Source organism: Colletotrichum paranaense (genome assembly GCF_030867605.1).
Source record: "Colletotrichum paranaense strain IMI 384185 chromosome Unknown Scaffold_16.1, whole genome shotgun sequence".
Classification (NCBI taxonomy): domain Eukaryota; kingdom Fungi; phylum Ascomycota; class Sordariomycetes; order Glomerellales; family Glomerellaceae; genus Colletotrichum; species Colletotrichum paranaense.
In genome coordinates, this window is record NW_026848974.1 from 14120 (window position 1) to 37600 (window position 23481).

The 23481-nt window shown below is 51.8% G+C and overlaps 4 protein-coding genes across 4 annotated transcripts; 3 read left to right on the top strand and 1 right to left on the bottom strand.

Moving 5' to 3' along the window:
- Positions 1 to 275: 275 nt before the first annotated feature.
- CPAR01_14539 (uncharacterized protein) lies at positions 276 to 1645 on the top strand (the record flags this gene model as incomplete). The annotated part of the gene is made up of 3 exons (XM_060498790.1): positions 276 to 765; positions 818 to 1450; positions 1506 to 1645. 3 exons carry the CDS (start codon positions 276 to 278, stop codon positions 1643 to 1645), a joined length of 1263 nt encoding a protein of 420 aa, XP_060342253.1.
- Positions 1646 to 2499: 854 nt separating this feature from the next.
- CPAR01_14540 (Rad17 cell cycle checkpoint protein) lies at positions 2500 to 5133 on the top strand (the record flags this gene model as incomplete). The annotated part of the gene is made up of 1 exon (XM_060498791.1): positions 2500 to 5133. One exon carries the CDS (start codon positions 2500 to 2502, stop codon positions 5131 to 5133), a length of 2634 nt encoding a protein of 877 aa, XP_060342254.1.
- A 9097-nt stretch (positions 5134 to 14230) lies between these two features.
- CPAR01_14541 (protein phosphatase type 1 complex subunit Hex2/Reg1) lies at positions 14231 to 16007 on the bottom strand (the record flags this gene model as incomplete). Its single annotated transcript, XM_060498792.1, has 2 exons — positions 14231 to 15263; positions 15310 to 16007. 2 exons carry the CDS (start codon positions 16005 to 16007, stop codon positions 14231 to 14233), a joined length of 1731 nt encoding a protein of 576 aa, XP_060342255.1.
- Positions 16008 to 21829: 5822 nt separating this feature from the next.
- On the top strand, positions 21830 to 22658 carry CPAR01_14542 (uncharacterized protein; the record flags this gene model as incomplete). The annotated part of the gene is made up of 2 exons (XM_060498793.1): positions 21830 to 22309; positions 22398 to 22658. Coding segments are annotated over 2 exons (741 nt in total), but the record flags the coding sequence as incomplete, so codon positions are not given.
- Positions 22659 to 23481: the final 823 nt, after the last annotated feature.

The window sequence follows — 23481 nt, forward strand, 5'->3', positions numbered from 1 at the left end:
TGAGAAGTTGAAGGTGCCAGCGTCCAGCAGCTTGGGCGTGGTCGCGCTGGGCACTTTAAAGTGCGCCGAGGTGGGACGGTCCCTGCGAAAAGAGGACGTGCCCGCACTTCCCTGCATACAATAGCCCCACTCAGTCAAACCCATCAAACGTCACTTTCCCAACGCTTCTCGGAGGGTCGCGCCATGTCTTTAACGGCAATTTGTATCTGCAGCTCTGTCGCAATACTTCTCCCTCCTCCAACAATGGGAACTTCTTGAAGGTCTCACTTGCAAAAATGGCGCCCAGTCTTCTCTCTTACGTTCCAATCGTCAACCTCTTCGTCTCAGACGGCGAAAAGGCGCAAACCATCAACATCCCTCCTGTCGAAGTTCACGATGTCGAGACCGACCACGACCGGCGAGCGAGATGCCTCAAGCACCTGCTGAGGGCCAACCACGTCAACCACTCCATAATCTACCACAACCTCCAGTTCGACAACCATACGGCACACGTTCTTTCGTCTGCGTATCTGCTAGGTGCGAATGACCGCCAGCTCCAAAATATCTACGAAGCCGAAGCGAAGGAGCTGGAGCCATGGAGGGAATCTCCCGCCGAGGTTACCGACGATGACTGGAGAGACCTCCTTGGCGACAAGACATACCAGAGGGCCTATGTCGACTTCTTTGAAGACTCTTTGGCGAATAACTCCTACGAGTGGAAGAAGGTCGTCGACGAGTTCATGTTTACTGGCGACGAGCCTTTGGTCCATGGGCTTATTGGTGGTCGTGCGTATTGCACAGAGGAATGACGAAGTACATTTGCTGACCCCTCATATAGTTGGCCACCCCCTCATCCACCTCGGATACGCTTACGAGATGAACTCCAAGGAGATCGCGATCGAGGCCCTGGCATTGGCTGCCACGCAATATAATTTCTTCCACCAATACCTCGACGAAAAGAAATACACGAAGCCGTCACCATTTAGCTCAAAGTCGACGTTCGAGCTGATTCACAAAGTCGCAGATGATAAGCGACTCGATGGATTGTTTAAGGAACCATCCCTGGGCAATCTCGACGTCTTGTTTGCAAAGCATGAAGACGTTGTCCTGGAATATTGGAATGCCTGGACCATCACAGACCCGGTGAAGCAGTTCGAAGAGTCACAGGAGCTTGCGGTTGCGCTCTTAGTGGCGACCATACCCAGCGGCACCCACGGATACAACTTCTTCACAGTGCATCTCCTCACAACGAGCCACGCCGTCCGAATTCTCCTCCCGGTCATTCCGGCCAAGTTTCACATAAGCTTAGTAAGGGAGTGGTGGTTGCTAGTACTCGGTGTCTATATTTCCCTGTTGCGGCCAAAGATCGACCCCGATAATGTAGAGACGGACTTGAAGCAACGTCACTGGGGACATGTTGAGCATGAGGCTTTGAACTCTCAATGGGCCACCGACGCTCACTATGTTAAAGGTCAGTACCATTATTGCACTCAAGTCCTAGCATGCAAGAACTGACAGCTTCTCAGCGATTCGCGCCATGAAAGAGGCCTCTAGGACCTGGGGTGACGTACATGAGCGGTACCTGGCGTCTGCTCTAACATTTGTCGACAACTTCCGTGGGTGGACCTTTGGAGCAGCTGACCTGAAGTCTGGAGGTTACTATTGAAGCAAACATGCTTTGGGAAACGAAATTGTCCTGATGCGTGGCACATAACTGGGAACAAGCTGGATTCACTTAGCTTGGACTGTCTTTAATCTAGCTCTACTGTACAACATGTGGGTACATAGCATGGAAATGACTTTGAATGTGTAATGAAATTGTCAATATGTCAAATCCTTCAACTCAGACTTGTTGTGTGTCTATTTACTTTTCCTCCTCGATCGACGCCATCGTGTGGGAGCATCACTGTTATTGGACGACGGTCTCACTCCATTCAGTGAAGCATCGAATCTTAGGTCCTGAGACCTTCTTCACTCACTTGAATTATATTTCCAAAAATACGCTAGTCCTGTCATCGGTTGAAGGATTGTGGTCAGGAAGCTTGAGTGATGTGTAACCCTCATTCCAGCTATGCTGAATTCGCCGAAATGTGTCTGTATGCCTTTTGCTCTTTGGGTATCACAAGCCCAGGTGAGAATATGGGATATGAGCATTGAAGGGGAAGCCTACTACTAAAATGGGTAGGTACGGCTTCCGCCAGGTACCAACAAGACCAGATGATTTAGCGATGAGTTAGTGTCCACTCGCTGTAAAGTGCATCAAAGTGGGGACCAGATCCAGATTGGCGAGGCTCCAAAATGACGAGGATGCAGCTGTGTTTTAGCCGCCCACCAAAAGCACCATAGGCAGAGAGGTAGGTAAGTGCATGCTTGGTCATTCCTTCTTGCAGATTGTTCACAGCCTGCCCACGCCTTCAACAACTCCGAATTGCCCGGCAAAAAAATCAGACGCGTCGGTCGGCCTGCAAACCTGCAGAGAACATGCGCTCATGTTGAGCTTCTTTACCACTATCCTGCCCAATGGCTCCGCCAGCCAAACGAAGAAGGCGCAATGTCGTCGAGTCAGACGATGAGGAAGACCTACCCAAGACGAATACACTCACGAATTTCCTCCTATCCTCGCCCACCAAATCAGAAACGCGAGGCACGACTGCATCTCCTAGTCCAACGAAATCACAAAGCCGTGTACCCGATGAGCGTCGAGCCACCGCGGCGTCAGCTATACTCCAATCACGCAATGGTCCATCGAACAAGAACACAAAGAGCCCGAGTACCAGCCCCGAAAAGGCCAAGGGCAAACAGACGAAGCGCGTCAAGGTGGAAGAGAAGGACCGCAATGGGAACCTCATGACATTGTTCTCCAAGCAGGCATCAAAATCCAGCGCAAGGCCAGCTGCTCCTTCGAGGACAGTACCTCTTGACGACATAATAAGCGACCCGATATCCGAGGACGATGATGTTGCAGAGCAGAAAGCTAGCACCTCTAGCATTGTCGGGCAGAATGCGCGGAAACGGTTTCGAGATAATACCCCCGTCTCGTCGTCAACAGGTCTAGCATCGAGCCAGAGGTTCCTCAAGCCACCGCGCCCGAATAAGCCGGCTGCTCTCAACGACGACTTGCGACCTTGGTCGGAACGCTTTGGGCCCATAAACTTGGACGAGCTGGCGGTACACAAGAGGAAGGTCTCGGACGTGAGGAAGTGGTTGGAAGATGTTCTTGCCGGACGGATACGCCAGCGGCTTCTGATTCTCAAGGGTGCTGCGGGTTCGGGAAAGACTACCACCATGCGACTTCTAGCTAGGGACATGGGCTACGAGCTCCTGGAGTGGAGGAATCCAACCGGTGCACTTGGCGCACATCTCGGGTACACATCAGCTTCTGCTCAATTTCAGGAATTCCTAGGCAGAGGCGGGAAGTTTGGCCAGTTGGACACTGATTTGACGACCGAGGCACCTCGTACCGCCAGCGCGAAACCCGACTTATCGGGGAAGATCATCCTCGTGGAAGAGTTTCCCAACACTTTTTCAAGGTCTTCGACAGCCTTGACCTCCTTTCGAAACACCCTCGTGGAGTATTTGGCGTCGAACATGCCCTCGCTCTCAAATTACGGGCGGCGATCTGCCAATGAGCCCATCACGCCTGTCGTCTTGGTCATCTCAGAGACACTACTGACCACAACGTCAGCCTCGGCAGATAGCTTCACTGCCCACCGACTGCTTGGCCCCGAGATCTTGCGGCACCCTGGGACACGGGTCATCGAGTTCAATGCCGTTGCGCCTACCCTGCTCGCGAAAGCCCTGGAGTTGACCGTGATGAAAGAAGCACGCAAATCCGGGAGGAAGCGCACGCCAGGACCTCAAGTGCTGAAACGCCTGGGCGAGATAGGGGATATCCGCAGTGCAATCTCTTCTCTGGAATTCATGTGTTTGAAGGGTGATCAAGACGCGGATTGGGGAGCCAAGGTTGCCTTGAGCAAGCAGTCCAAGGGCGCCAAGGCGGGCATCTCTCTTACAAAAGGAGAAGAAGATACCTTGGAGCTCATTTCTCAGCGCGAGGCGAGTCTTGGTATTTTTCACGCGGTTGGAAAAGTGGTCTACAACAAGAGGGAGGAGGCGCCCTCAACGACGAACCCAGCTGAACGCTTACCGAGCTACCTCGCGCATCACTCCCGCCCGAAGCCATCGGAGGTATCGGTTGATACGTTGGTGGATGAAACCGGTACAGATACACAGACCTTCATCTCTGCTCTTCACGAGAACTACATGTTCTCCTGCGAGAATGTGCCCCCCTTCGACGCGTCGACACCCCTGGATTACGTCAACGGATGTATAGAATACCTATCCGAGAGCGACCTGGTCCTCCCGTCATGGGACTCCTTCTTCGGCGGCAGGAGCGTTTCCAACTTTGGCAAGGACTCGGGAAGCCATGTCCTTCGGCAAGATGAGATTGCCTTCCACGTCGCCGTTCGCGGTATGCTCTTCTCGTTACCGTCGCCCGTCAAACGCAAGGCCTCGACCGGTGCAAAGGGTGCGGACGCCTTCAAGATGTTTTACCCGACGAGTCTCAAGCTGTGGCGGACAAAGGAGGAGTTTGAGGGCCTTGTTGACGTCTGGTCGACGAAGCTCATGAAGGGCGAGGAAAGTGCGCCGCGGAAGAGTCTCACGGAGGGCGCCAGCGCGTTTCGAAAACCTAAGCAGGCAGATATGGGTAGCTGGATGGCTAATCACCAACCGAAGCCCAAGTCGGCCAGGGAAACATCGTCAAAGACAGACACGAGTATGGCATCGGCGCCGTTGCTTTCTCTAGGCAGCTCGGCTCGTAGGGAGATGCTACTCGAGCGTCTGCCGTACATGGCTTCCATCGTCCGCGGGCGCAAGTCGACGCTGCACTCATTCAAGCTCAAGGATCTTGAAAAGGTCGTGTCGTTCCAGGGCATTGGTCCGCAGACGGGAGACGATGATGAAGCTGAGGCTGAGGACGCGCAGGAGAATGATGGTGTGATGGCGGGTGACGCGTGGGCTACTGATAAGCCTTCGGAAGAGGCTTCACCGCGGAAAAAGGGTTCTGCGTTCCGGCATAAGGGCGATGGGTCAGTTGCTGGATTGTCGGTGCAGAATTTGGTCATTAGTGATGACGATATTGAGGATGATTGAGGGTGATGTGGTCTAAGTGCGATGGAGGAAGAGAGATGGTTCTAGATTTGTACAAATACACTCCAGAGACAAAGAGTGTTTTCTGGTTGGGCTGGCGAGGAGTTCTTTTGGGTGTGGAAAAACGGGGTTGTGTTTGATGTTTTAAAAGGATGAGGTTCCTACGTAGGATGGGACACTATGGGGGAACGGTGTCTCTGTAGAGCAATATATAAAGCTTAAACCATGTCTTGATCATCATATTGTCTCATACGCAGTGTTATGGTTGAGAAACTAGTCCTTCGTGAGTCTAGCATTTGTGTTGTACTTGTTGTTGAGCGTTGCCTGGCGCTCAATCCCATTTGGTGACTCTCTCACAATGTGTGCTTGGTGTTCCCCAAACCACCGCCAGGCTCTTGTTCAGGAATTCTATTTGCCAAATTGGGTGCTGTCTAAACCGATATTGAGAGGTGGAACCGTGGTGCCTAGTTATTTCCTCATAAAAAGGCTACTGTTGACTGCTCTTTTGGTGAAGCGAGGCAAGCCAGTGTCATCTTATACACATTTCGGTGCGCGCATAGTTGTCCCTGTTCTGAAGCAGAACGAAATGTCTGTTTAACGGGTTTTCAGCCAAGGGAACAGGTCTATATCGATACCTCGTGTCTCCCACCTATATTATACCTTCGTCCCTTAACTTAGCCTCGCTCGTTGATAGTATTCAGGCTGGAATACTTAGAAGGGGAGGCCGGAGTTGGAGAGAGGTAATCTGGGGCAGATATCTAAGTGCGATGTACTGAATGTTGTCTACCGCTAATTTTAAGGCAATAAAATCCGGTGAACACTCAACCACGTGGTACCAGAATGGAAAACCAGATGATGTGCTTGTGGAGCTGAGAAGTAAGAGTTCCTCCATGAATGGCATTTTTATAAGTGCTGCCGGATGACGAAAACAAAAAAATCGAGGCAGAAGGAGCCGGTTGCCGACGATCAGGCTCAGAAAGATGCTCTTTTGAGCTGGACTCGCCCCATGACGGTGAAGGTGTATCCGTTTCTTGTGAGGCCGTCGTTGTTTGTGACTGCACTCGGACTTGTGAGTCAAGAAGGAGTTAGTCCTGTTCAATAGCTCGCCTCTTTACTTAGGATGATCCCCTCAGTTCATGATTGGTAGGCGTGCTCATGTAAACACCAGTGCTCCAGATTCTTCGATATTCAACTTGGATTTTCTCAGTTATACTGCCGCCAAAATGTGTCAATACATAGCCGGTTCCAAATGTTGGCGCTCGGAAAGCGTCTCGATAACATGAGGATGTTCGCAGAAGGAAGAGAAAGCGGTTCTCATGTGGAAACGACGTATTGATGAGCATGCCGTGTACATCCTCCTGATCCCTTCCTCTGGATTATATCCGCCTGTGCCGCGCATGGAGGAGGACATGGCTATTCTTGAAGCACCGCTGGTTATGAGGTTTAGAGTAATGAACAGCACTCCATTGTCTCGTCTCATCCAGAAGGGAACTACTCACGTTGCATCTCGTACTTGGTTGAACAGTGCAGCATACGCCTGTGTTTGATCCTCAAACTGAGGTATCGAAGATAGAAATGCCAGCACTGGCAGTATAGATATCGCGAGAACGGTTGCAAAAAATCAAATTCACCAGCGACCGCATTCTTTGTTCTTGCGAATTCAAGAGACATGCATGTCGCGAAGCGATTATGGTTGGAGCTTCCAGTTGCATGTGGCTACTACTCATCAGGCGCCTTCATACCACGTTTGATAAAACTTGGTTATGAGCCCTGCTCCAACTCCACGTTGTTGCATGTACGAGATAAACATGTTCTCGGAGTACCAAATCATAAAATAGTTGTAAATTCAAGCTAAAACTGGAGGCATCTATATCGGTCCCTTATGCTTGCCAAAAAGAGGCAACTCATTGCTGAAAACACATTAATACTCCGGGTCCAGGTTAAACGCCATTCGAGACGCGTCGCGAAGAAAACCCCGGCTTATCATCAAGTTGGATCTAAAGATGTCGTGTGCGAAGTAGTTATGTATAAAGGAGCAAGAGCTATATTAGGCAGTCGAGCCTTTAGTATTACAAGGCGCAACAGACGCAGAAACCCGTGGTTCTTCTAACGTTTATCATTTGAAACTTTTCGTTAAGAAGCATGCTGGACATTACACAGAGTAAGGTAGTCAACGGTTAGCGACTCCCGTGTCTTTATACCAAACAGCCTGTCCAATTCTAGCCTATCACCTTTACTAGAGTATTCTAATTGTAATAAACGTAAGAAAACAGGAACCAGGGTAGTCTGACAAAATAGCCAAGAAGATCACCATCGATAAGCTGGGAAAGCCATATCTTACGACTTCTCCCCGCCGACCGAAAACCCAGATGAGTTCCTTGCGGAGTACTTCGACAGACACGACAAACTGTAAACCATTCTCATATTAGAAGACTTTCTAAATAGCGTTTTTAAAGACGGGGATAGTAGAGGAGAGATCCACGTCAACGCAATCCATTCCATGGTCGGCGATAAGGCCAGCTTTGTGGCACGGTATAAGTGGCCGTTTGAGGAAAAATAGAGAAGAAGGGAATTTTCAAAGGAGAATTGAGTAGGGAGAACTGAGGGGGAATCTGCTTGGGACGATTGGCATTTGAGCAGCATACTTTCGAAGCACTTTTGAGTTTCCTGTCTTGAGATATCGTCCTCGAGCTCTACTACAAAGTACGTAAGGGCCTTGTGGTATTTGAAAATTCCACTATGTCCTGGTCAACCCAGCAGTTGGCCTTAAGTGCTCCCTGTATTAACTGAGGGCTGGCTTACGGGTTGGCCGAAGAAATGCAGCCAGATCCTTCTATTCTCATATCAGAGGAATCGCAAGTCATTCCAAAATAACCGCGCCCGCATCTGTGTCCTGTGGATCGGTAAGTGACTATGGATTTGAATCTACCAAGCACAATAAGAGCCTTTAAATATCTGATTGTCCGACTCAATTATTAGTTTCCTGTTGTTTGAACAAGACGAAAGCGAGTGATTTGAAGCAACGAATCTCTTCAATTCGGGTCACCGAGGAGCGTACCGTTTAGACCCTTTTATCAACGTTGAACACCCCTGGTCGTGAACGTACAAGCAGCAGTACTAATGACAATGGAGGGTCAACTACCAAATTGTCATGAGAATAATCCCACTACGTACTATGGCAAACACATCCAAGGCCAAGTAAACAGCCCCAGCAGGGACAAGAAACTATCCCTCAAATCCTGGCCGTTAGCTTGAGATGCTGCTTGAGCACCACGCACAATCTCTTCAATCAATCACCCTAGGTTCTCGTTCACATTCTGACGCAGTCTAAACAAGAATCCGGACGAAGGTTTAGACTGCTGCCTGGCCGGACATGTCCAAAAGCAAGAGTAGGGAGTTGCCATCTCACCAACACAAACACTCTGTGTATGTGAAGACTCAAGCCTGGAACGTTAAAGTCTTGAACATCGAAGTTCGCCATCGCCCATCACTATTTTCTCCACAAATTTCCTGGTAGAATGTAGTACCATGGAGTTCTAGATTTGAACTCCCAAGACGCTATGCGATCGGTCTTATCGTCTCCATCTCCAATGGAGAGCATTGCCTCCTTGGCCTCGTCAACCCTAGTGAGGCTCCATCATCCTTAGCTGCGGCTACTTATCAAGTAGCCCTCCATCTCGTAAATGCTCTGCATCCCGGGTAACTGATGCAACGGTTCCGCTCGCGCGGCGGCAGGAGCGTTAGTTAGCCTCGAGTCAGTAGTGCTACATATACCAACCTCCATATCAAGATTGCAGGGTTCTCTCAATCCTCTATTGCATGTGAGAAGAGCCTACTCGAAACTGTCGGTGTCACTAACAATTTTCTGTCAAAAGGCAAGTACGACACGACAACCACTCTGGAAGGTATGACTTGGGAACACATGCGAGCGCCTATTCAGTCACCGAACCTCACACGCCATCGACTGTTACAGAATGGGAATCTCCTATCCACTTCCAGGTTGTGCTCTTTCTCCCAAGGTCGAACTCCGTTGGCATCAATGCATACAGCTATGCAAGCATCACCAGATACCACTACCCCATCACCGTCTAAAGAGCATTATTTCACACAGACATGACTGACGTAAAGACACCAAAGGTTGATGATCAACACAAACACGCCTGTCGTCAATCTTGACTCCTCGAGTCTATCTGCTCAGGGCAGAAAACCAAGTTCACGCAGATTCCATCATCATCCCTTATAATTACGAAAGACCGTCACAAATTCACGCCACACACCCCTTTCACCCCTCGTGTTTGGTTGCACAGAGACACAATCACAGACGTCGCTGGACAAACGGGTGGAACACGCGGTCAGCCACCAAAAGCCCAAACCCAGATCAATGTCTCACTGATCCCACCCACCCCCAAACTTCTTCCCATCTCCACGTTCTCTCCGCCTCTCCCCGTGGAGAAGCGCCAAGCAAGGGAGTGGGAGACATTTGCAAGCTCAGACATAGGGCATGGTAACGTAGCGTATCCGTGAGATAAGGACCCCCAAACTTTGAGGGGCGTCAAGCCATGTCTACATCCAGAACCCATCCTCACACCCCATTTCCCCAAGATATGAAGTAAACAATCCAGATCATTCTCCACAACCAGGGAAACAAGGTGTCTCTTGATGCCCACACGCCCGACGCCGATGCCATCGAGACCAAACCAAGTCTTAGAACATTGCGGCTCCCTCCTACTAGGTCATCCAACTTCGAACAGCACACCATCCGTCCCGACAGAGTGTGTACGACGCACCGAACGGGCACGCTTTCCTTCTCAGTACTCTCATTGGTCAATGGCTCACCTCGTCCAATCCCTATTGTCCAAGATAAAGCTACGGGCGTATGTGTTACACACTCGAATTCCCAAGAAGGACCATGATAACAGAAACCACCACCACCACCACCACACAAGCACACGCCATCCTGTCGTCTCAACCACACCCTCAGACTCCTTGAAGGTCTCCCTCCTCAGGTCGCTCTAGATGTGAGAAACTTTCCCATAGCTGCTTTGCTAGACCTACACATATCTGAATCGCCCAGGTGTACTTGGAATCGCCCAGAGTTATAAACAGCAACTTCTCACACCCACCCCTTTCCACCAAGGAATTCTCCAAGCCCTTCCAGAGCCGCCTAGCCGCCATGGAACCGTAGCACGGCCCCATGGGGGCCCCCATGGGGGCCCCCACGCCTGGCTGCGCCATTGACTATCTCTCCAATGTAGGTGAACATACCCTCCATTGCTCGCCCGTCGGCCTCCAGCCCTTCTGCGTCAGCGCACATATCTCGGATCCGTCTATCCGTAGCTGATACGCAACTATCTCATTCACTCGCTTGGCTCGCTATACTTGCCTCCTTTCCATCGATAATTCAAACTAACTTCGTGCCTCGTTACACCAACATACGTCTTCTTGATGCATCTCGCCAGCGGGATAAGACTAACACTGCACACGGCGCGAGTACGCACTCCGTTTCCCGGCTCAGCCACTTACCACCATGCGGTCCGGCAGACGGCCTTTTTTCTCCAACTACGCTTCGCTGACTAAACTCGGCACCGCGGAGGGTGATCGGCATGGGGGTGGTAAGTAGTCAGTTGAGTTGCCTAGTCCGAGCCCTTTTGCTCGGCATCCATTCACCGAGGGAAGGGTATCTCAGGGCACCACAGTAAGATAGGACCACGATACTCAATGCGCTGTAAGAAGGGCGTACGAGAAGCCTCTTCCAGGCCTCCACCTATCTAGCCACTTAAGTGTACCTACCATAATCACCTCTTCTGGAACTCCCGAGATCGTCGCTGCAACATGTACGTAAGCAGAAGCAGCATATGCGGCATGTAAGTAAAAAAAACCCACGCCCAAAAAGCGGGTTTCTCTCCGGCCTCGAAGGAGTGATCGACACGGGTCCAACTTGACAAGCGGAACCACTGCCAATGCGAGTTGGGTATTCGCCCTCTTCTTCCTCGATTTCCAGGTTCCGTTTTTTTTTTGCCACCTCCACCTCCGCACGAAGCTCATCCTCTTCCACCAAAAACAGAAACACGTCTCCAGACAATAACTCCAGTCCTATCCCCTGTTTGTTCCCCCTGTTACGTGTGTGCATTCTGACCTTGCAGTCCCCTGCGCTCCAGGACCCTGATTTTCAGTGGGGGTGTTGGTGGGTGGGTGCCAAAACTCCGCGTCCTCCCGATTACCGTTCCGTTTCGGCATCATGCTCTCATCGTGCATATCATCGCCAACTTGCCACATGGATCCTCGCTTTTTCCTCCATTCACCTCGCCACGGCCTGCCGCGAGCCTGCCCGGTGACCTTGAGTGTGAGAGTACCACTGCGGATCGCTGCTCCGTGTTGGTCCCTCAAATATCGGTGCAACCCGCAACCTAAAATCGTTCAAAATCACCGAGGTAAAAAAGAAAAGAAGACAAGAGAGGGTAGATGGAATCGTCCGATCAATGTAGCATTGGCTACCTCCCCTGCCCCCATCCCCCCTCTCTCCCCAGGATTCTCCGCGCGTAATCTGAGATGGGCCCTTACTCAAACACCCCGATTCATGAGATAAGACGTGAACCTTCTCGTTTCCCACTTTACACACTTCAGCCCAAAACTGAACGGAAACCGAAAGTGAAAAAGAAGGGCGCGGAAAAGGCTAGATAGACGCGGAGTATAGTGACACGCATATCGTCAGATAAGCCTGCATAAACACGACGATTCAGGGCGCTGCATGTTCCCCAAAAGTCCAAAGGGGAAAATCAATGGAAGCTGGGGCAAACACCGTAAAAGAAAATCAAAGAAAAGGCAAAGTATATGCAATGTCGTACGTAAAACACTGATAGCAACCAAAAAAAGCCCACAGACTGTGGTAAAAACGCCCCGAACGACGAGATGGCGCAAGGTAACTTTGAGCCACGTATTGGACCCTGAACATCTTTTTCTGCTTACAGAAAACCTAACTTACTGCACGCGGGAAGGGTAAAAAAGCCACAAACTTGTAAATAAGAAAATACACATGTGGTATCGATGTTTAGGCCCGTACCGTGACTGCCTTCCTTAAGCTCCCCCCCTCCCCGGTCAGCGCGTAGAGAATGGCGTTTACATCATCAGCCACCAATATCACGCTTCCCACACCTCTCTCGTCACCGTCACCACCACCATCACCACCATTAACCTAGTAAGCAACACTTGTAACACCCCCGGAAGGAGCCGATGAATCTTTGAGTTCCAACGTAAGCAGCCTAACCGGATCGAATATCACAACACGTCTGTAGATTTCCCTCAAATGTCAAAAGATACAGTAAAATTAGCAGATGGCCATCACACCCCGATATCTATAGAAGTGTGGACTGAAGAGAGAGGGATCTCCGCAGGGGTTCAAGGGAGCCTCATCATCCAGACCCCATCAGCCGCATTCCAACACCTCACCCAGGTAAACCCACCTCGGCCTTATGCTCCCCCCTTCCCAAGGCTCAGGCACACCTAGGTCCTTAGCTAGCCATCTAGCTTACCTTCTCCCCGTCCTCCCCGTCTCCCCGTCCCGTCCGTAGAGGTCCTCAGGGTTTCCCGCGCGGTCCATCACCCGGCCGGCCGCGGGAAGCCAAATACATACCAAGACAAATGACCCCAGATACACAAACGAGTAGCCGAGGAGGTCCAGAGCATACGGTAGAGAGAAAGCTAGAGTGACAAAAAGCCCACGATTAAATCCGTAAATACGAATAATCTAGAAGCACGTCATCCCGTACCAAAAGAAAGAAAATCCAATATACCTATTCTCTCCCATCCAGATTCGAATCAAATAAACACACCCTCGCACAACACCCCAGCAGCAAGAGGCGTGAATGTTCCTTGCCTCCATGGCGGTCAAGCCCAATACCTAGCTACCAATCCATCCCATTCCCATCCCTTGCTTCCCAGAGATGGTCATGGGAAAAAGCAAATATACTGAGACATTGGAGAGACTGGGAGACATTTGGCGTAATGATATACGTAAACCACGAGGTTAACGGCCGGGACAGGTATACAAATGAACAAGCACAAGTACAATCACTCTCGTGGTCATGATGTGAGTATGCAGGAAATCATCACGGGAGACGAGAACAAATATTGTTAAATCGTGTAAATTTTGGCACATTTGCCACGGCGAGTTCATTTGCTCGAGCCTTTTCCCACCTTTCTATATACATTGGATCCAGGTCTCATCCATGTGTGTTCCGTTTCCCTCGGCGATACACAATTGTACGCCACTTTCCCACTGCCTCATCCCTTGATACCCATGGGGGGTTTTGCTTGCTGCAAGCCGAAGCCGCCAAGAATGCTCGACATCTCCACGCAAGGCACGCCGAGCCCGATATGGACAAGACCTGCATTGCGGGAGTCGACGTCAAGTTCGTAGCTACACCGCGGCCCCCAAGTTTCCACCTTTCTCCACGGCGCAAGTTATGAGTGCCAGAAACAAGCCAAACCCGACTGCACCACACTCTGATGAGACCCAGCCAACTCTTATTGTGAAACGAGCCATTCTCTTTTGTTTCCCGTCCATCTTTCCCCCATTGCGCCATTGCTGAAACCCAATACCTGGACCCAATTCGCGTGCCAGGCCTTGTTGGTGAAGACCAACTGGTACCCAAGATTTCCCCAAGAATGATTGTTACAAGCATATTCCGTGTATCGTCATTAAACCCCCACGCAACATTCCTTGTTGCCATGATAGTGAGAGCATTGACTATTCCATTACCATGATTCGCAGGCCTAAGCGCCGGTATCCCACCATGTGCCATTCCTCATGGGGCTCGCGACCAAATGTGATGGAGCCGTCGACGCGCTGCATGATGATGCTCCCCGTGTGTGATGATGTGATTTAGACCAAAGTCGTCCTTGGGCCATCTGCGTTGGCCTGATTACATCCTCGTGGATGCTTCAAGAGATGAAATCCCACAAACTTCTCGCAGATGCATGAGGATAGATGCATCCGCTTTTCCCCGTATCGTACACCGACTACCAAGAACGACGTGCCGATTGAGTTTCGCTGGAGTGGAGCAAGAAAAACCCGAGCTCCCAACCATCTCGACTGAGCTCTTTACTTCCTCCAGCCCACGTTCCAAATGACATGAGCAATATCCCGGGCTGTATTAACTGTATCAATGACCCGGCCGATGATTCCTTCGTTGGAAGATGATTCCCCCTCTTCATATGGCATGAACATACCTGACGAGGTCCGACGCATGCCAGCTGGTTCGGCGTTCAGACTGTTGGTGGACGATGATCGTTGTAAGCCCGTAGACTTGTCGTCGGGTTTTTTCGGTGACTGCCAACCCATGGAAACGGCCTCCTCCTCTTCATCGTCATCGTCATCAAAGAAAAACTTGCCGGAGCCCTTGGAGGGTCGAAGAGTTTCTTGAGAAGAGGATGGTGACATAATGGGGCTTCTATACGATGTGCTGTGCTTCATTGCTGTTTCTTGTGGCTCGGGAGTATCTTCGCGATACTTGAGAGTGGTTGACGGCAACATCGCAATCGTCTTGCCCTCAACAGCTGCGGAAGCCTTGGACGACTTCCTTCTGAGCAAGGGTGCCTTCTTCTTTGTTCGTGATCTCTTCATCATGATAGCTCCTTCGTCAGAATCGCTGTTGTCGTAGCGCTCGGTGTCGGCGTCATCATCGTCATCGTCGCCCTTCATATCAACTGCGATACACTGAGACACCTGCTCGTTGAAATGAATGTGCTTCTTTTCACTGCACGGCGAGATGATGCCGGATGATGTACTTGACGGGCACAGGTTGGAGCTCTCACGGCTCAGCCTCCTCGATGAAAATGGAAACGTGACGTAGTCTGTGGTGGCTCGCTCCAGTGTTGGTCGAGCAAGACGTCTGCGTCCGTCCTTTTCTTGAGCCTGGACTGCCGCGGCAGCTTGCTTTAGCAGAGAGGACGCGGATAACGACCTCTGCAGCATGACTTCCGACATACTCCTCTTCTTGAGGATTGGCTTTTTGTTTACGAACGAGTTGTTCTTAGTAAGCCTAGCGCTGTTGGGGTCGGTAGTGATGGGGTTCAAAGTGTTTGGACCTGTCTGCAAGGGTCCATAAAGCCAGGTGACATCACAGTCCTTGAGCCTGCCAAGAGTTAGTTTGGACTGATTTACGCTTCCACGGCACCTACCAGTTCAGAGTCTCGGGGGAGACGGTTTTCAGGTGGTTCTTCGCCTTCATCCAGGTCCTCCAAGATGCGTTTTCTAAGCGAGCCGCGTTGCTGTATTCGGATCTTCGGGACACAATGAACTTCCATGATGACCAAATATCCTCCTCTTTCCAGTTGTGCGAGAGATAGTCAACGTGACGCGAGGGTTGTGCTCGGACAGCGGTATCGTCCTCAGCGTGTTCTACATCCAAAATGAACTCTGGAGTGTTGGGCCTTGATGTGTTTCCTTCGGTGTCGTTGTCGACGGGTGAGACAGTGTACGAGTCTCCAGTCCGGGGACTTGTTGGTGCTTCAAGGTCTTCAACCTGGTCAAAGTAGCCAGACTCTCCATAGTGGGGGATGACAAAGTGGTCGTTGGCGTGCACCGCAAGTTCTAACGTGTCGTCGCAGTCGGATGCAATGGAGACATTGCTGGCTGGTGTTGAGGAGCAAGAGAGGTCGGTAGACTCGGCGTGAATGGTCCTGGGAGATGAGGGGGCAGAAGACGGTGCTGAGTCGGGATACACCTTCGCGTCCGCAAAAACGTCGCTGATATGGCTAGTGGCGGGAGCAGAGTGGAAGCTCGCTTGTTTTGTGACGAACTTTGGTTGTGAGTGCGAACGTCGCAGGTTAGACGAGGAGAAGTAGGTATTCTCCTCTGAAGATAAAACGACTGCCATCGTAGAGGTGTTTGGGCGAATTGAGGAACGTTAGTTCCTGATCGCCGCTAATTCAGTACAGAGGCGAGAAAGATCGATCATAAGTATTCAAGTAGAAGCTGAGGTCGTCGGATGTGGTGTTGGTGTTGTTATTGTTGTTGTAGATGAGTGAGAAGGAGGTGATAGCAGCAGGTCGTAGATCGTGGACCAAAGAGTCGGTAATCGGGGCGACGGCTACACAGGACGGAGAGGGGGCTGTTTTGTCCGGGAGGATGACGGTCCCTTTTTCTTATTCCTCCCACACCAGGCCGTTGGTTGTACCGTGCAGGTTTTTGGTGGCTCAGGACCTAGCGCGGTGGCGTCCCAAGAAACAAAGGCGGTGACTGGAGCGATGCGCGGGGGATTCGCCAGTGGAAAAGGCGGAGGAGTCGTGGATCAGGTAGGGCGAAACGGAAGAGCAAAACTGGCTGGCGCTGGCTTGGACTGAGGGTACACACGCGTGAGGGTCAGTGACGACGGTTTCGAGAAGAGACGATGGCTGAAGTAGATGATGTCGCTGCAAGTTTGGAAACACAAACGAGAACGTGAATACCAGGCGAGTCGCGGACGGCAGCGGGAGGAAGCGGGAGGGAGGTGGTTTGTATATTTGCTCGAGTCTCGAGTCGGGTAGGTGGAGAGTGAGGACAAGAAGAACACCCGAGGTGTGAAGGGAAGAAGGGATGGGTGGACGGATGGAAAAGGGTAGGTAAATGTAATCCGTGGTGTATGGAGAATTTGGGCTGCTGGATAGCCAGAGGCAGGGTAGGGGAAGAGAAAAAAAAGGTAAAAAAGTAAAATACTGGGTAGGGAAGCGGATCGAGAAACTGGAACGACAACCGGCACGTTCGAGCCCCAGAGGCTGATTGCAGGTCTCGTTCTTTTGCCCGCCCCAGTGGAGTCTCTCAGTGGATTAGGAGGAGAGAGAGGGAAAAAGGTAGGAGAAAGAGTGGGAGTCCATAGGTACGGGCACCACTCACGCAGACGTACGCCAGGTCAGGGCAGGATATGGACCGGGGAGGGGGGCGTGAAGACGAGGAGGTAGGTACCAGTCTCCGTATTGTACGCTAGAGGCGCAGACGTACTGGAAAGATGGAAGATGAGGGGGGGTCCAAGTCAATGAGGAGGGGGTCAGAATGCAGAAAGGCAGAGCGAGGAGGGAGAAGAGAGGACTCTGAGAGTGAGGGGCGTGGGAGACGACGCTCCGGGGTGTGTGGCAGACACAGTTTTTTTTTTGCCTTTGCGTCTGGTTATTCGGGAAAGGCCTCGATGGTGCAAGCAAGGGTGATGGTGGGCAAGGAGTCCAAGGGGTGGCAGGGGCAGTCCTCGTCTGTGTGGAGAAGTAGCGAGGACTGGACCCGGGCTTGAAGGCAAGCAGTCACTGTTAAGACTCGGAGATGGAGAGAGAGCGGATAACAAGTAAAGTGATGGTTGATCGAGAGAGGTGAATGAAGGCTTCACCAGGTGGTATTGGACCTCACTCTGCTAAACCATATGAACAGACAGGAATACATACACCGAGAAACTGGGGAAAGTGACAAAGAGATGGGCAGCAGGAACCTGAGGAGAAACATCTGGAGACTTGCGAGATGCTCTGGGGCCCGGGGATGAACAATGTGGATGGGACTGCGACGTGGACGTGGACTGGGGAGGAGGGATCAGGGCACTACCATTAGCAGCAAGAAAGCAACAAGCAAAACAGGTGAATGTGCGGTGCAGTTGCGATGCGAAAAGAGGTACTTTGCCATAGTCCGGCACGCCACCGAGTACTTCACGTACAAGGTAGTTCCTTACAAATAGATGGACCTAGCGATACGTACTCTTGTATCCCGTCAAGTGCCTACCTACTGTGGTCTATCTCGGAATACCGGTATGTAGGAGCAAGTGGGACAACGACTCTCTCTCTCAGTCTTATAGCCACTTAGCAAGGACGAGATACATGGAAGTGGATGGGCAGCAGTAAATGGACGTACGCACGCAGGCTTTACGTCAGGTAGGCAGAGTTGCCGGAACGATGGATGCAAGTACAGAGTGAAGATACCGGTATATATTGGGGCCGTAGAGGAGGCAGGTATGTATAATACCGAGGAAATTCAGGGCAATGGAAAGTACAGAAGCTGTGCGAGAAAGAGAGAGAGAGAGAGGGAGACAGCAAGAGAGAGGTAGAGAGGCGCAGGTGTACAGTAACAAAGTAGGGGCGCAACGCAGCGCAACGCTATGCTGCGCTGCGCAAGCGTTTATCAGACCCCTGCAAGCCAATGCACACACCAGAGATGCAAGTGTGGCAGCTTGCAGCCAGACCGACAACTGGGGTGAAAGTGGGAGGGTATCGGGGTAGAGAGATCCAAGGTGCAGGAGACAGCGAGCAATAAACACACCGGTACCTACCTCAATGTCTATTCGTCAGGGCTTGTCCAGCAATGCGATGATGCTGCTGATGGTGATACTGGTGGTGATGATGATGATAATGAAGGGAGGGGAAACTTGGCTACGGAAAGGGGCCGTGAGGGGGATGCATAATGTCTAAATATCTGTGTCTCTTGGATCAAAACTTCTACATCCGAATTCAGGCATGTATAACTGAATGAGAACAAGACACAAAACGGCGAGGCGGCGAATGCGGCGTCCAGCGAGTGCTCGACTGATTGGCTAACAGGACCCGGAAAAGGTCATCGAAGCAGAGATGGAATCCGCAAGGAGCCAACTAGGCGATGTGAGTAGGTGCGGAGGCGGGAAGATGGGGGGCTTCCTCATTACAGATACACAGGATGTTCAAGGGCTCACTCCAAAGGCGGAATAGAGAGACATAGGCCTCAAGTTGGATTCACCCTCCCCGGGACACAAGGGATAGACAGAGCTCAAAGCCTCAAGCACGGACTGATAGCGAGCAGCGATTGAGCACCCCCTCCACGCCGTCTGTAGCGGCGACCGGGATAATAAACAAGAGACATGGAGGATGATCCGGGGCAAAGCAGGATAAAGCCATTCGAGGGATATGGACCAACGTCACTCAGGTAGTAAACCATGGTCCAGAGACGACGATGGTCTCAGCAGGGACAAAAGCCCTCGCAAGAACGAATCCATCCCGGCCACGGATGCGCGGGTACGACAACCAGGTAAATCGAAGACCTACGCAATAAATGAATGCATGCCAGTGTCTAGTGAACGAGGCCACCGGAACGGACTTGAGAATGAGCGTGGACTGTCCGTTACCGCAAGGAGGTGAGAGACTGTGTGGTGGACACTTGTCCAACACTGTAGCCAGACAGATGAGCATACGAAATACGTCCGGCAGGTAAGGCGGTCGTGGCGGTCCTGGGGAAGTAGAGGTTGTATTAATCCCGGAATGTCACGATACATTGGATGAAGAGAAAGCGAGACAGGCTCGTCGCGGATGTTGTGCCAATGAGAGCATGACTATGTTGGCGCATTCGCATCCGACAGTGCCAGCATAAAACATTACTGGCGCAAGTGACGAGACGACACATACCTACCCAGCCAAGGGTACTAAATGGGGTACCCAAGAATCCATGGGTGAAGGAATGACGGTCAGAGGAGTGATATACCCAGTGATCTTCAGGTTTCTGGGTCTCTGATAGTCTCTGATCTTTAGCCATATCCAGGTCATGAACGCCCGTCTCACTTTCGTACTCCTAGCACAAAGACGTCAACGTGGGGACGTTTGTCGTTTTGTCGAACCATGTTGGATACATCGACTTTTGTGTGTGCATAACACAAATTCGTTTTCTCGAGGGAACAAACGCAATTGCAAATGCCAATAGCTGTCTGCATGGCCCCAGACGGTTGACCGATGGCAGCGGTTTGCAGGTTACAACGGCGGATACCAGCGTGTATCTCTGCAGTAAGGAGTACAGAGGCATTTGATTCGAATTTCTCTTGGCTGGAATGCACTAGGTCTTGACGAGGCCTGAGCACAGTGAGACCTCGTGATGAAGCCAAAAACCGCTACAGTGACGATGGCGCAAGTGGGATAATGGCAATGGCAATATCCAGTGACCTGGGCCAAGTTGTGATCCTCGGATGGTCGGACGCCTCAATGTCTGAGGGTTCGAGCAGGGCCAGCTCCCCAGCCCCAAGCCCCGAACCAGTCCGAGTCTGGCCCAGGGCTGGCCCAGGGCTGGCTAGGCAAGCCTCAAGCGAGGGAAGCAATGGGCCTTCTTGGCTGCCTTTCGGCAGGCTCGAAATTGACAAGGCGACTGTGGTCCCAAACGACAAGGGGGGACCTTCGGCTGGACCCTAGGCGTGAGGGCGAATGGAGTCGAAAATTATTTTCGCAAAGAATTTTCCCCCATCTGTCGCGCTCTCGCCCCGGTCAGATCCCACGTTGCTGCACCCACTGACGGCGTGATTCCCGCCCTCACCCTCGAAACCTCTCCGAAGGGCGGGGCCAAGATGGTTGGTGTCCTTATGTCTCGCCCGTATGATTCTCATTTTCCGTACAAGTCCGCGTAACAATCTTCAGGGTCCGTGCCGATCCCGGGAGAATCAAGTCGCCGCCGTCGTTACCGGGAGGGATGGCCGCTCAGACCGAAAGACCATCTGGCCCAAGATGGGGATTCCAAGACAGGCCTGGAATGGATGCTCTGGCGACAACAGGCGAGTAGGAAAAGGAACGACCGAAGAGGCCGAGAGGTGATATCAAAGGTGACAAATATGGTGCGAGGAAACTCCAAGGGTTTTATGATGCGCTAGTATTAGACATAGGGCGCGTTTGCAGGAATACTTCTTTTCCTCCCTTTCGCTCTTGAAGTTTGGCCCCAGGATTATGGATGCAGTTGGTAAAGCTCGGATACCTATGCAAGTCGGGGGTTTTCTCGTGCTGATCCCGCCTGGAGGTTCCAGTCAGCGGCAGAGATGTTGGATACGAATGACATTAGCTGGCATCGATCGTGGATCATTGCCCCAGGCAAGTAGAGCAAGACAGAGTGCCTATGCTCGGCATGCAGCGTTTTCGAAGGCATGGTGTTGGATTAGAATTGAATTAGAATAGAAGATGCAACTCTGCCCTGATGTCGAGTAAGGAGCAGGCGAAGATCCAAATCCAGAGCCTCCTTCCTGCGCTGTGTGTCTTTCGGACAGGCCGTCCAAGGTAGGAGGGGTACGTACAGGGTCTTAGTAAGGCGAGGGCAAGCTGAACGTACAGGATCACGTGGGGGCGTGTATCGGAACCAGAAAAACCAAACTGTCCCGCAATTTCGCCGGATGATGGAGGCCCTGGCCGTGGCTGGCCACAGATGGAGACTTGCGCATGACCGGAACCTTTCCCCGGGCTGACGGTCTGGTCACTCGGCTCTGTAATTTAGCGTGCCATGGACTTGGACATTGCGGGGCAAGCTGTACCTCGCTAACAATTACGCGCAGGGCCCCTTTCTTTCTTTCCCAGGGAGATGGCAACAGCCAACATTGAACAGGGCCAGCGGCGACGCACATTGACAATGTCGTCAACTCGCGTGGGCAAGACCCCATCGACGCCACAGGTCGTACCTGGCTTTCGGGGGACTTGCAACTGCTAATACAAAGTACTCTGCAGCCAAGAAGGAAGGCATCATGTCAAGGTAGGCAATCGCTCAGTGCTCGAAAACAACCACACACCTTCAAGTTTCCATCTTCACCGTCCATCCATCCGCTTCGGAACAACCGCCGAGTAGCTGCATCACCTCGAGTCTCGTTGCATAAGGTAGTCAGGCGACTACACTCGGTGGTACATCACAGCCGAATGTCCGCAGGTTCAATGCGTCTCTCCTCTGGGCTCCATACGTTCCCCCACGGAGACCCCATCAATAGGCTCCACGGTTTCTGGGGCCTCGAAAGTTTGGCTGTCTCGCTTCGTTTCTTCTCCTAACCTTACGCCATCAGCATCTCCCAGCTCACAAGAACGCAATGCACCTCTGCTGTATTCTTACGCATTGTCGGGTCCGGCCCTTCAGGCATGCCAGGGCGTTTACTTAGCATCTTCTGCTCACTGGAGCCGCCCTGCTTATCTTTCCCTTGTCACGGCTCAGCTGGTCGTGGCCTTTCGATCTGACACCACCACAGCATGGAAGGAAAGACAACACCCACACAGCCAGTATGGTGATATCATATGGTCCTCAGTGTTGGGTTGTGGCATCATTGCTTTCAGAATCGGCGACCAAGTGAATGCTCCTCGCCATAAACCACAGTCATCTCGATGCTCTATCTCGATTCCTCGGTCCTACTGTATGCACTACGCCTTGTGCACTATGAGCACGCCCGGTCCTAGCTTCGAGCCCTGCAGTGAGGGGAGCGTACGGAACTGCGTTTTGGCATGCTCTTTTGCCGCGATGGCAGGCCACCAGGCGAGGAAGCATGGCCTTCCTAGCCATTGACGTGTAGTCGTGCGTCAGCTATCCCTCCAAGCTCACTGATCGCCAGCTCCAGCTTCATCGGGCCCTGACCGCCAATGTGAATTCGTTGGCTGCCAATATCAGGCGTTCGCCATGTACGATGGTAACAGGTAGCGCCAACTTCAGGCTTCCCCTCGCCGACCGTCAACATCGGTCGACATTTTGTTGGGGACTCAGCGGCTGGTCCACCCCCTGGTGGCTGGCTATTCAAACTTCAGGGTCCATGTCTCCAACCAAACAAAGTTACTAACAACTGGGGAACATCTGAAAAGGCAACAAAAGCAAGCATAGCAGCGACCTCTGCACATATCAGACAAACTCTGTCGACCTACGACTTGGAAGCTTGGTTAATGTAACCCGGATTTCCCCCCAGTTCCCAGTACGTCAGATCCGCCGGCCACTATGCTGATAGTAGTCGCTTCGACCTAGATCGTTATCACAGGCGGAACGCTCCATGGTTACGCCAAAGTCTTTACCCCGCCTGGCCTGGCGTTAACTTTCGTCACAAGAATGGCGAGACTGAGATCCAGCCTCTGTGGATTTCGTTCCTTTTGTGGAGGGACCTTACGCAAGAGGGAACTGCAACTAGACGTTAGCTGCGCAACATCCAACGCACCACTGCACTCTGCTTTTCCTTCCGGCCGCTAGGGAGCGTAGTGATTGCTAGGCAATCCCCTTGGCGCGAACTGGTTTACCTCGCTCACCTTCAACAAGCCCAATCATTGGCCATGAAATTGCATTCTTTTCGCTCTTTTCTTACGCATACCTCGCCCCTCCCGCGGCCGTTGTGGAGCTGAAGTAGGTAGTACGGAATACGGACAGCGGCCAGAGGCAAAGAGCGAGGGCCATGCGGCAAGATTGACCCTTGGAAAGTCGCGACTCTATACACAGTACCTACTAGGACTACAAGGCGTGGGTTTAACGTTGCCTAAGCTACGTGCAATTGGCTTGCTCCAACCACGGTTCCTAAGGTCCTATGAAATGATATCGACCTGGACGCATCATAGTAAGAGACTCTCGGTTCAGCGAGTTGGTGCTTTGTGCTGCTGCGGACGACAACACACGCCCTACCT